Raw genomic sequence first — 12,701 nt, 5'->3', positions numbered from 1 at the left:
AGGCTGAGGCGGGTGGATCACCTGAAGTCAAGAATTCGAGAACAGCCTGGTTAACATGGTGAAACCCCATTTCTACTAAAAATACAAAAAATTAGCTGGGCATCGTGGCGCCTGCCTATAATCCCAGCTACTCAGGAGGCTGAGGCAGGAGAATTGCTTGAACCCAGGAGGCAGAGGTTGCAGTGAGCCAAGATTGTGCCGTTGCACTCCAGCTTAGGCAACAAGAGTAAAACTCCGTCTCAAAAAAAAAAAAAAGTTCCTGGATAATGTATTTCACTACCTTTAAACCAGAACTTTTATTCTGCTAATAACCACTAATGTAATTTGTAAAATGCTTTGCAGTTTTCAAAGCATCCTGACATGCATCACCTTCCTCACATTAGCTAAACATGAAAATGAAAACTTATTTTAGATAACCTGCTCTCATTTACTGCCTCTTGCCTGAATTTCCCTTTTTTTTTGAGACTGAGTCTCTCTCTGTCATCCAGGCTGGAGTACAGTGGAGCGATCTTGGCTCACTGCAACCTCCACCTCTTGGATTCAAGTAATTCCCCTGCCTCAGCTTCCCGAATAGCTGGGATTACAGGCACCCACCACCATGCCTGGGTAATTTTTCTCTTTTTAGAACAGACGGGGTTCCACCATGTTGGCCAGGGTGGTCTTGACCTCAGGTGATCCACCTGCCTCAGCCTCCCAGTGCTGGGATTACAGAAAGTTTTGGGATTACAGGCATCAGCCACTGTGCCCAGCCTGAATTTCTTTCTTTCTTTCTTTCTTTCTTTTTTTTTCTAGATGGAGTCTCACTCTATCGCCCAGGCTGGAGTACAGTGGCATGATCTCGGCTCACTGCAACCTCTGCCTCCCGGGTCCAAGTGATTCTCCTGCCTCAGCCTCCTGAGTAGCTGGGATTACAGCCATGCACCACCACGCCCGGCTAATTTTTATATTTTTAGCAGAGACGGGGTTTCACCATGTTGGCCAGGCTGCTCTTGAACTCCTGACCTCAAGTGATCCACCTGCCTCAGCCTCCCAAAGTGCTGGGATTACAGGCGTGTGCCACGTGAAATAAAAGTTCATTAAACATTCACTAAGATAATAAAACATATTCCAGCAGATACTCATCTCCAAAACAAATCATTTAAACACAAAGCGGAGATAAGCCAAACATAGTTATTTCTTTATCAAATAAGCCAACTCTAGTTATTTCCCTGTTAGATAAGCTAAAGAGTCATTTTAGCACCAGAAACATGGGCCTACTTAAGTGAAATTTCTGTTTTATTTATGATTTGGGGAAGGAAATTCAAGAAATTACAATTTCATATTGCCAAATTTCAACATGGCTATACAAACCAAAAGGTCCAGAAGCAATCACAACAAAACCTGAAGCATATGTGTTGCTGATAAGCAAAACTACTGTAAGTCCTAACCCCACGCACTCCTTCACTCCCCAGCTAAAATTTGCACCAAGAATTTTGTAAGGACTTGCCCCAAAACCAAACTAGGCCCTCACTGACTGCTTTACTTACTTCTTTACGTTTTGTTTCCGGACATTCCGACTGCAGAGTGAGGGTTGCACCTTCGATATTTCTTGGCATGGGTGTGGAACCAGGGTTTATTGTCAAATGAATCTGATCTGGTGAGATAATGTGCTGCACATAACCCTGGGACATTGCTTCATGATCTATCAGGTGAAAGCCCTCTTCACCCCCTACTAGAAAAGGCAAGTGTTCTCCGCACTGTCCATCATCATCTTCATCCTCCAAAGTGCCAGGGTCCTGCTCAATAAGAACAGTGGTCCTATCATAAACAGTTCCAGATGAGGAAGGCACCAGTCCGTTTTTATCCACAAACCTGAGCATTTTATCATCAGGGGTCAGCTCATCTTCCTCTGCCTCAAAGTAGATGATGTTGTCGTCTGGACTGTGTTCCCCCATGGTTCAGTTGTGCTCAGCCCAATTGTGAGAAATGAAAACGTAATGACTTGTCTGTAACAGAACAAAGCCAGAGTTAAGAGTCATACCACAAGACCCACGCACCTCCTCAGCAACCACAAGGTTCATTTTCCCTCTCATTTAAAGAGCAAGCTAAAGCAAATGAAAAACCATCCTTGGGAATAATTTTTTTTTATTTTATTTTAACTTTAAAACCATCAAGTCATTTTTTTTTTGAGACAGTCTCGCTCTGTTGCCCAGGCTGGAGTGCAGTGGCACGATTTCGGCTCACTGCAAGCTCTGCCTCCCGGGTTCATGCCATCCTCCTGCCTCAGCCTCTCGAGTAGCTGGGACTACAGGTGCCTGCCACTACGCCTGGCTAATTTTTTGTATTTTTAGTAAGGACGGGGTTTCACCACGGTCTTGATCTCCTGACCTTGTGATCTGCCCGCCTCGGCCTCCCAAAGTGCTGGAATTACAGGCGTGAGCCACCGCGCCCGGCTCATCAAGTCATTTTTAAAGAAAAGCAATGCTGACCGGGCGTGGTGGCTCATGCCTGTAATCCCAGCACTTTGGGAGGCTGAGATGGGAGGATCGCTTGAGGCCAGGAGTTTGAGATCAGCCTCGTCAACATAGTGAGACCCCCATCTCTACAAGAAAGGAAAAGAAAAGAAAAGAAAAGAAAAAAGCTTTTCAAAAATTGAAGTAATAAGTTCATAAGACCCTCTGAATATGCCTGTCAAACAATTTGAAACTTGGTCAAAATATTTAAAGGGGACAAAAGAGCAAACAGAACAGTAGATGCTTAAAGGCTGAGTTGCTACAAATCTTAAGAGAAACTCCACTCAAATACCCTCCAAATCAGACCACGAAGCAGTAAATGGTTTCATGTAGTTTATGGTAGAAGGAGCAAGGCTTTGGAGGCAGAGTCATCTATCTACAAATCTTGGCTTTGCCTTTTACTACATGGGTAACTTTTCTGTGCCTCGTTTTTCTTATGTGCAAGGTGGGACTAGTAATTCCTGTTCTCTCAAAGTTTTTATAAGGAATAAAAGAGGCAACATATGTAAAGCACAATGTTTGGTAAATAGTAGAGGAACAAGTGTGAATTTCTTCCCTCCTACCTAGAACAGATGTTTCAACCTTCTGGGTGGAAGGGCTAATCCCCAGTCAGGCACAAACAATGAAGATCACTGTATCTATCTATGTCCTAAAACAATATGGTGTTAACAAGAAGTTATGGTTGTATAGTGGGCTCTCGTCCCTTAATGAATTGGGTCTTATTATTTTTGTTTCTACAGCCCCTAGCATAGTACACTGATACAAATGTCAGCTAAATGAATGAAAGACATGGCGACATACTCTCTCGTGAAGATATACTATCTTGGGAAGATATATTCTCTTGAGAAAAACACTACATTTGAAGCTTTCACGTTCTGGAATAGTGATTCTTCCTTCATCTGCAAACACAGGCTCTACAAATGTGGGTCTGGCAGGCAGAACAGAAAATTTTAAAACAATCAGCACATCCCTTTTAGTTTTCAGTCTGGCTTTGCATTTTATCTTTCTCTTCTGCTCTGGGTTAGAAAGTGAGCCTTTACTTAGTGGGGTGGCTAGACAGTTACCAGAGACAGGCCAAAGAATCGGATCCGGGAGGTACCGGCCCGACCCCTAGTTCTGGCTTACGCAACCCCACAGATGTACATTTCGCTGCATCTGAGAAGAGAGAAGAAAGCACCGAGGGCCCCAGTGGGCTGCCCCGGCACCCTCGGCGGCAACGCGGAGACCAACTGTCCGGAACAAACAAGACCAGGAGGTTTGAGGGTAGCCAACGAGGAGTGCGAACAGAGCCCCCTTGAGAGAAGGCTGGGAAAAGGAGCCTGTCTGGGATAGCCCCAGCACAGTGCTACACAGAAAAACCTGAAGACAAGCTGGGGGTCTCCAAGCACCGAGGAGAGGGGCAGGGTCCGGGTCTCCATGGAAACAGGAAAGGGGGGCTGGATACCCATCCCCATGGAAACGGAGAAGGGGTGGGGTCCCTATGGTGACCAGACGGAGGTCTCTATTGGGAAATGCTTCAGGAGGGAGCCTAAGTCCCGCGCCCCCCAGTAAGTCCCAAGCCCAGGCCAAGTCTAGTTTCGCCTTTTACCTCCGCGGCTCCCGGCAACGGCGGCAGCAGCAGCTTCTCCCCTCCCCAGCGGCACCATGATTGCCCCCACCTTCCCCTAACGTCACTTCCGCTTCCGCTTTCCGGAGGAAGGCGGGGACAGCGGATCCGCCCCTCCCTGGCGCCTCTGGTTGGCTCAGGTTGTCAGGGGGCTGAGCTGCAGCCTCCAATTGGCGAGCGGGAGGGGCGGGGCGGGGCACCGAGGGGAAGGCGCCCAGAAGGTGAGTTTATTCGCGTGGGGAAGCGCCCGGGGTGTCACGGGAGGCCCGCAGGGTGTCGCCCTCGCGGCACTGGAATCAAGGAGAAGGGCACGAATCCCCAAGGAAGAATCCGAAATGTCCTCAGCCAGGTTTGCGCTGCCCGCCCTCGCCCTGGCAGCCACAGCAGCAGCGGGAAGGACCACAGTTGGCAGTCAGAACCCTGGCTCCAACCCGCCAGGGGAGCCTGGACGACCGCGACGTGCCTAGGTTTCTCCCGCCGGGGCCTCGGCCTTCCCTTCAGCACCCATCAAAGTTAACACAGACGGGAGGCCCAGAAAGGAAGAGAAGACCCCAAAGGCAGACCTAAGAGTATTCTGAGCCCAGCTGGAGAGGACGCCGCCGCCTCTTCCCTTCTCACGCGCTTGCCTAGGACGCCCAGCTCTCTTCTCACACTCTTGCCCAGGCTGGCGGTCCCAACTTTCTTCCCCTGCAAGAGGACGCAGCTTCGGCGGGACTCATGCCCGGGCCAGTTAGCGCCACCTACCGGCCACTCCCTTCTTTAACCTTTCACATTGTTCTGCTGGCCCGTGTCTTAAACCCATTTTACAGTGCCCAGTCGTGGGCATTCGTACCCAGGAAGCGATTCTGCATGTGCCTTCGTTATGCCCCTGTCCTTTCCAAATGCCTGGAGGATCTAGCTGTTAGATCCTCCCAGCTGCCACTGCCTGTTTTAACCATAAGCTGCTTCTCTCGAATATTCAGAGTCGGACAACTCCAAAGACTAGACCAGGGGTCAAGGGGTTCAGGCCAGTGCCATAACCATTTCTTGCTGGAAGTATGTGAATAGTGACTGGTACCCACCAGACTGCCAGGAATATGTCTCTTTGGCCCCAAGGCTTGAGCCACAAAGTCCAGCTGCAGCGAACTGCCATCTCTTAAGAGATAAAAACATATACAACCACCACTGTTAAAAATACATTTATCATTAAAATATATTACACACGGAGACGGGAAGCATCATATACAGTTTGGAAGACTTGGTGACCCAGAAAATCCCACTTGTTTCACCGAACACTCATTTTTTCAGTAATTTTACATTTTTAGAGATGGGGTCTCCCTCTCTCACCCGGGCTGGCGTACGGTGATGTGTTCATAGCTCACTGCAGCCTCAAACTCCTGTGCTCAAGTGAGCCACCCACGTCAGCCTCCCAAGTAACAGACCACAGGCATGCATCACCATGCCCAGCTAGTTTTTTAAAAATGTTTTTGTAGAGATGGGGTCTCCCTGTGTTGCCCAGGCTGGTCCCAAACTCCTGGTCTCAAATGATCCTCACACCTTAGTCTCCCAAAGTGCTGAGATTACAGGCGTGAGCCACTGTGCCTGGTCATTTTAATTTTTTAAATGCCTGTATTTAAAAATTAAATCAGAGGCTGAGCAACCAGCTTCAGAGTTATCGAGCCATTATCTGGGCAGGAACGGGGGTAGAGTTTGCATATGCATATACACATCCTCAGACAGAGCACTGAAAGCATCTGGGGTGGCTGTGGCCTGTTCTACCCAGCAGCTTCTGCCTGCATTCTTGCCATCCAACTCATTGGCCTTTCAGGACTTTCCATCAAATATCTGCTCATGGGGATCTCAGCCCAGGCTACAGGGAAGGCACTGACTATGCCCTGGAGGTAGGAGGAGTGAGTACAACAAATACAGTTATTTAAAAACATTTTAGGCCAGGCATGGTGGTTCACACCTGTAATCCCAGCACTTTGGGAGGCCTGGATCACCTAAGGCCAGGCATTCGAGACCAGCCTGGCCAACATGGTGAAACCCTGTCTCTACTAAAAATACAAAAAAATTAGCCAGGCGTGGTGGCAGACGCCTATAATCCTAGCTACTCGAGAGGCAGAGGTTCAGTGAGCCAAGACCACACCAATGCACTCCAGGCTGGGCAACAAAAGCGAAACTCCATCTCAAAAAAAAAAAAAAAAAGATCAATCTGTGTTAAATAACTAAAGTTGAAAATTGAATGTCAGTTTTATTATGGTGGATTTTCTCCCGTGTCTTCACGACTCACAGCACTGAGTGTGCTAACCAATGGTGGGCTTAGTCAGGGTACTAGGCTCAGGAAATAGCTGCCATTCTTGCTACCAACTGGCCTCACATAATTATCTTAAGGCAGCTCTTGAGCTGAAACAGGTGGGGCTGGTAATTGGCAGCCTCAAGTAAAATAGGAGGAGAGATACAGAGGCTCAGAGTGGGTTGCAGAGGAACTGGTGAATAAATTCTTGAGCCTTTTTCTTCTCTGTCATATCAAGCTTTTGGTGACCAGCTGGGTTTCGAAGCAATAAGCTGCCAAATATGCTAGCTGCAAGAAAAAACACAGAAAAGAAATGATTCAGCAAAAGAAGGTACTAAAGACACACATCACTTAACAACAGGGATATGTTCTGAGAAATGTGTCATTAAGTGATTTCGTCATTGTGCAAACATCAGAGTGTACTTAAACTTTCACAAACTTATACTTACACTTGTACTTACACAATTCTATATGGTATAGTCTATTGCTCCTAGGCTTCTGTACAGCATGTTACTATACTGAATACTATAGGCAGTTGTAACACAGTGCTAAGTATGTGTGCATCCAAATATATCTAAACATAGGAAAGGCACATCAAAAATACGGTATTATGAGCCAGGCATGGTGGCTCACACCTGTCATCCCAGCACTTTGGGAAGCCAAAGCAGGCAGATCACTAGAGGCCAGGAGTTCAAGACCAAGCTAGGCCAACATGATGAAACGCCATCTCTACTAAAAATACGAAAATTAGCCTGTCCTGCCAGTGGGCTTTCCAAGGGGAATGGTGCTGTGTCAGAGGTGGCTGAGGTTGGGAGGTTATAGGGGAGACGGCCCTGCTTGGTGTCCTGCCTCTCTGGTTCCTGCCTCCTCCCCGCACCACCCCCTGTCCCCGGTGGGGGCTCATCCCCAGGCTGAGACAAGGTTCCATGAGCATGGTAGGGATGGCTAAGGTGTGGGCATTGGAGGGTGTGGCCCTGTGGCCCCTGTCCGAGGGGTGGCTGTGAGGGCTGGGGTGGCCATCTGGCTCCCAGCCCTCTCCCATCCCGCAGCGGGGAGGGTGGGCACGTTGGGCTGGTCACTGCCCTTAAAAAAAAAAAAAAAGCCGGGCGCGGAGGCTCAGCCCTCTAATCCCAGCACTTTGGGAGGCCGAGGCGGGCGGAATCATGAGGTCAAGAGATTGAGACCATCCTGGCCAACACGGTGAAACCCTGTCTCTACTAAAAATACAAAAATTGGCTGGGTGTGGTAGTGCGCGCCTGTAGTCCCAGCTACTTGTAAGGCTGAGGCAGGAGAATTGCTTGAACCCAGGAGGTGGAAGTTGCAGTGAGCTGAGATCATGCCACTGCACTCCAGCGTGGCGACAGAGCAAGACTCCGTCTCTAAAAAATTAATTAATTAATTAATTCAATTTAATTTAAAAGCTGGGCATAGTGGCAAGCGCCTATAATCCCAGCTACTCAGGGGGCCAAGGCAGAAGAATCACTTGAACCCAGGAGGTGGAGGTTGCAGTGAGCTGAGATCACACCACTGCACTCCAGCCTGGGTGACAGAGTGAGACTTTCTTAAGCACACACACACACACGCACGCATACACAAACACACACACAAAACCACAGTATTATAATCTTATTGGCCCTCCATCGTATATGTGGTCCTTCGTTGACCAAGATGATATATGGTACATGACTATACTTTTTTTTGGGGGCGAAGGGAATGGAGTCTCACTCTGTCGCCCAGGCTGGAGTGCAGTGGCATCTCGGGTCACTGCAGCCTCCGCCTCCCGGTTTCAAGCAATTCTCCCAACTCAGCCTCCCGTTTAGCTGGGATTACAGGCATGCGCCACCACACCCAGCTAATTTTTATATTTTTAGTACAGGTGGGGTTTCACCATGTTGGCCAGGCTGGTCCCAAACTCCTGACCTCAGGTGATCCACCCACCTCAGCCTCACAAAGTGCTAGGATTACAGGTGTGAGCCACCACACCCAGCCCATGACTATACTTATTCTTGTGTTGTTAGGAGTAGGGAGGAGTGTCCAAATGCAAAACTTTCTGCTTTAAATAATCTTTGCCCAGACCTTGACATTTTAGTTCTACTGCAAGGGACCTGGGCCCCTCCTCAACCTCATTTCTCATTACAAGTCTCAGTTTGCAGAAATGCTTTCCATAGACATTTGGCTGCTTACCTAGAATATTCTCATCCAAATGATTTTTTGCTGAATTTTCAGCAGTTCTTGTAAAACGCCATCAAGTAGTGGAAGACATTTTTGTAGAATGTGGGGAGAGTAGAAATGACCTGAAAGAGAAGGAACTGGCATTTGTCTTTTGTTCACTGAATTGTTTGTCAAGTGGCTACTATAGTCCAAGAACTGTGTACACGATCCAAGTGCACGAGAAAGACTGTGCACAGAAAACTGGTTGCTTACTACTTGGCATAAGTACCAAAAGAGAGGTAGGAGTCAAATGCAACATGAATTTAGAAGTCAAACTTTTAACTACATGTTCCTATAAGACTAAAGGAAATAAGACATTTTAGTTGGGTCTTGAATATAAGACAAAATTGGACTTACAGAGATAAGAACTGGGGTTATTTAGAGCAAAGAAAGTATAAAAAAGGGCAGGAGAAGGGAAATAGTGAGATAAGTAGAGAGAACACTTTATGAGGAGTCAATTTTGGCAGGAGCATAACTAGAAGGGTTAATCAGGCCCTGATCAATGAGTACTCCAGCTATCTGCATATCAGAATCAGTTTGGAAGCTTAAACAAAATAGATTCCAAAAGTGATTATGGGCCGGGCTCAGTGGCTCATGCCTATAATCCCAGCACTTTGGGAGGCCGAAGCAGGTGGATCACCTGAGGTCAGGAGTTCGAGACTAGCCCGGCCAACATGGTGAAACCCCATCTCTACTAAAAATACAAAAATTAGCCAGGCGCGGTGGTGCACGCCTGTAATCCCAGCTACTCAGGAGGCTGGGGCAGGAGAATCACTTGAACCTAGGAGGCAGAGGTTACAGTGAGCCGAGATTGTGCAATTCACTCTAGCCTAGGTAATACAGCAAGACTCCATCTCAAAAAAAAAAAAAAAAAAAAAAGTTATTGTAATTCAGTGGATTTGGGGTATGGCTTTAGAATCTCTATTATTGGCAAGTTTTCTAGATTATTCTGCCAAGGCCTGTTGTACGTGTGAACCACCAAGCTAGATCATAGAAAGTCTTCGATATTTAAGATCAGTAATTGGCAATAGAGAGCCAAGTATGGTTTTTGACCAACAGTCACATGACAATAGCTTTAGAATACACAATCTGATGGCAGTGTGCAAAACAAATCAACAGGAAACCGTGAATGCAGGGCACTGAGCCAAGCTAGGTACAATGAGAATGGAAGAGAGAGGACGGGGGATAGAGCAACGAGACTGGCAATGAGAATGGAAGAGAGAGGACGGGGGCTAGAGTAACGAGACTGGGCATGTGGGAGGCAAGGAGAGGGTGGAGTCAGAAATGACTCAGGTTTTGAGGTTGACTCACTGGAATTAAGGTTGATGCCATTAAAAGAAACAAAGACATAAGAGAAAGAACAGGTTTGAGAAGGAAAGATAAGGTGTTCAGTTTCTGAGATGCTGCACTTGAGGAACTGTGTCCACTCTGTTCCCTCAGCCCCATGGGGTCTGGGGCTAACGACATGCTGCTCAATGCTTCCTCTCACCTGTTTGCTTGCTGTGTAGTTGCCGGAACACTCCAAGCAGTTATGGTAGGCACTGTAACAGATGACAGGCTCTGGAAGGCTCTCCAGGAAAAGCAGCAGGGCTTCAGCTACAGAATGATTGCTGGCAGCTTTTGGCCTGTTGTTAAGGAACCCATGATGCTGCTGCCCATGGTTAGGAAAAGGCCCAGGAGCAAGCATGTGCCAGAAGTGCTGACTACCCTGTCAGGCTCTCTGCTTAGGGCTAGGATGCCAGCCTAACTTCTCGAAGGGGCCACATTGTTTGTCAGGTGAGCCAGGCCCTCCTGAGTTCCTGCTCTATTGGTTGCTTAAAGTTGTAAATTCTTAGCCTGGGCTACATGGTGAAACCCTGCCTCTACAAAAAGTTCAAAAATTAGCCAGGTATGATAGTATGTACCTGTGGTCCAAGCTACTCGGGAGGGTGAGGTGAGAGGATCGCTTGAGCCCAGGAGGTAAAGGCTGCAGTGATCCAAGATCACACTACTGCACTCCAGCCTGGGTGATAGAGATGGACCCTATCTCAAAAAAATAAAATAAAATAAAAGTGTAAAGCCTTCTCTATGCAAACTTTAAATAAAACATGGTAGCTGAGGATACAATATCAGATTTTGAGCCATAAAATACTTTCCTTTTTCTCACCTCTCTCACTCATATTCTCTCTCTCTCTCACTCATATTCTCTCTCACTGTCTCTCTCTCACACACACACACAGTTGAATGTCTGAAGGATACAGAGGTTATCAATCATTCCAGTATCCAAGCAGTCCCTGACATGTTCAAATTCTGACCTCAGGCCTGGTTGCTGAAACAGATCTTCCTGCAAAAGGGAAAACAGTAACAAAACAATTATTTTCTCAGAAAATCATCAATGATTTCCTGACCTGGCAATATCACTAGCAGAATGCAAAAAGGAGCAGTGTGGTGAGGCCTCTGAATCACCCTGACAGATGATCTGATTTAGGCTGATGTGGCTAATTCATCTTGCAGGCCTTGCCAGGCAAGTTTCTACAATAGGTCTTCAGGCATCCACTATAAAACTATGGGTAGGGCACACAACACACAAGAAGATCCAACATTGGAGAAAACATAAAAGCAACTATGTTTCCTGCAGTAGTATAGAGGGATTACCCAGGGGGAAAGAAAATGAAGAAAATATACAGTGCATAAGAGCATAAGAGAACACTAACAAGGCACCTCAATGCTTTGGGCAAATAAGATTATGGCAGTGGTCAGGCGTGTTGGCTCACGCCTGTAATCCCAGCACTTTGGGAGGCAGAGGCGGGCGGATCACGGGATTGAGACCATCCTGGCCAACATGGTGAAACCCTGTCTCTAATAAAAATACAAAAATTAGCTGGGGTTGGTGGTACATGCCTGTAATCCCAGCTACTCGAGAAGCTGAGGCAGGAGAATTGCTACAACCCGGGAGGTGGAGGTTGCAGTGAGCCAAGATGGTGAACTGCACCCCAGCTTGGTGACAGAGCAAGACTTCATCTCAATAAAAACAGATTATGGCAACAAAGCTATTTCCATTAGTCTCAGGATACTTTATGTTCATTTGTTTTACAAAATGACTTAATACCATATAACTGTATTAATAATAACAATATTATATGTATTGCTCAAAAGTTCCATTTGAAAGGAGGGCTACAGAGAAGGTAGAATAGTACAGCACTGAAGAATATGGCTTCTCTAGCCAGATTCACTGTATTCAAATTCCACCTCTGCCCATTTATCAGCTTGGGGACGTTAACCAAGTTATTCACCTTTCCAGGCATCTGTTTCCTCATCTGAGAACTACTGTGAAAACTAGAGGCAATGCTGTAAAAAACAATTAGAATAGTGATTGGTACACTGCAACTCTCAATAAATGTGAGGGGGGAAGAAAGTGAAAATGGAGTATCATAAGAATGCATATTTAAAAAAAAAAAGATGTTGCTCTGAAGTGGTCAAGTGGGCTTGTAGTTTGTATAGGTCTCCCTGAAACCTACATAAACAGGTCAGTGAAACTAACCAATCTGATTAGTGAAGCCTGCCCTAGTCACTCTAGAAATCAGGCCTCCAAATTTGTGGCCCAGGGGTTGCATCTGGTCCCCTGCCTCTGCTTGGTTTATCAACAAGTTGGCCCCACCCATTCCCAGAAGCTGGTGAGAGTTCCTGAAGGAGAGCGATGACATCCTGAGAGGCCTCCAGGCAGCTTTCTGGCTGGAGGACCCCAGAGGCCATGGGAAGGAACATGCTGTGCTGTGCTGGGATGGTCTTCCTATGCAATGCTGCTTCCCTTGGGGGTAATCAGGTACTGCATGTAATAGCAGGGCCTCTGGCAGGTCGCGGTGGCTCATGCCTGTCATCGCAGCACTTTGGGAGGCTGAGGCGGGCAGATCACCTGAGGTCAGGAGTTGCAAGACCAGCCTGGCCCACATGGTGAAACTCCATCTCTACAAAAATACAAAAATTAGCCAGGCATGATGGCGGGTGCCTGTAATCCCAGCTACTTGGGAGACTGAGGCGGGAGAATCACTTGAACCCGGGAGGCGGAGGTTGCAGTGAACCGAGATTGCACCATTGCACTCCAGCCTGGGCAACAGAATAAGACTCTGTCTCAAAAAAA

General features: G+C 47.2%; 2 protein-coding genes across 4 annotated transcripts in view; both read right to left on the bottom strand.

The window, feature by feature from the left end:
* MTF1 (metal regulatory transcription factor 1) overlaps window positions 1–6,154 on the bottom strand; it is a 55,302-nt gene extending 49,148 nt beyond the window's left edge. For 2 of the 3 annotated variants that reach the window (XM_017892104.1, XM_017892107.1), the window contains exons 1-2: window positions 4,081–6,154; window positions 1,527–1,985 (exon numbers count right to left, since the gene is read on the bottom strand). In XM_017892104.1, the coding sequence (XP_017747593.1) occupies window positions 1,527–1,934 (408 nt within the window). In that variant the 5' untranslated portion in view covers window positions 1,935–1,985; window positions 4,081–6,154. Of the gene's footprint in view, window positions 1–1,526; window positions 1,986–3,293; window positions 3,885–4,080 lie in introns of those variants that run through there. The other variant, XM_017892106.1, reaches the window with a different exon arrangement.
* Window positions 6,155–6,311: 157 nt separating this feature from the next.
* INPP5B (inositol polyphosphate-5-phosphatase B) overlaps window positions 6,312–12,701 on the bottom strand; it is an 83,918-nt gene continuing 77,528 nt past the window's right edge. The window contains 5 exon segments of the mRNA XM_017892103.1: window positions 6,312–6,661; window positions 8,558–8,601; window positions 8,603–8,667; window positions 10,074–10,201; window positions 10,823–10,907. Of these exon segments, the coding sequence (XP_017747592.1) occupies window positions 6,546–6,661; window positions 8,558–8,601; window positions 8,603–8,667; window positions 10,074–10,201; window positions 10,823–10,907 (438 nt within the window). The 3' untranslated portion in view covers window positions 6,312–6,545.

This window comes from Rhinopithecus bieti, unplaced genomic scaffold (genome assembly GCF_001698545.2).
Source record: "Rhinopithecus bieti isolate Rb0 unplaced genomic scaffold, ASM169854v2 scaffold_22548, whole genome shotgun sequence".
Classification (NCBI taxonomy): domain Eukaryota; kingdom Metazoa; phylum Chordata; class Mammalia; order Primates; family Cercopithecidae; genus Rhinopithecus; species Rhinopithecus bieti.
The sequence above is the reverse complement of the archived record's forward strand: the minus strand, read 5'-3'. Positions and strand labels throughout refer to the sequence as shown.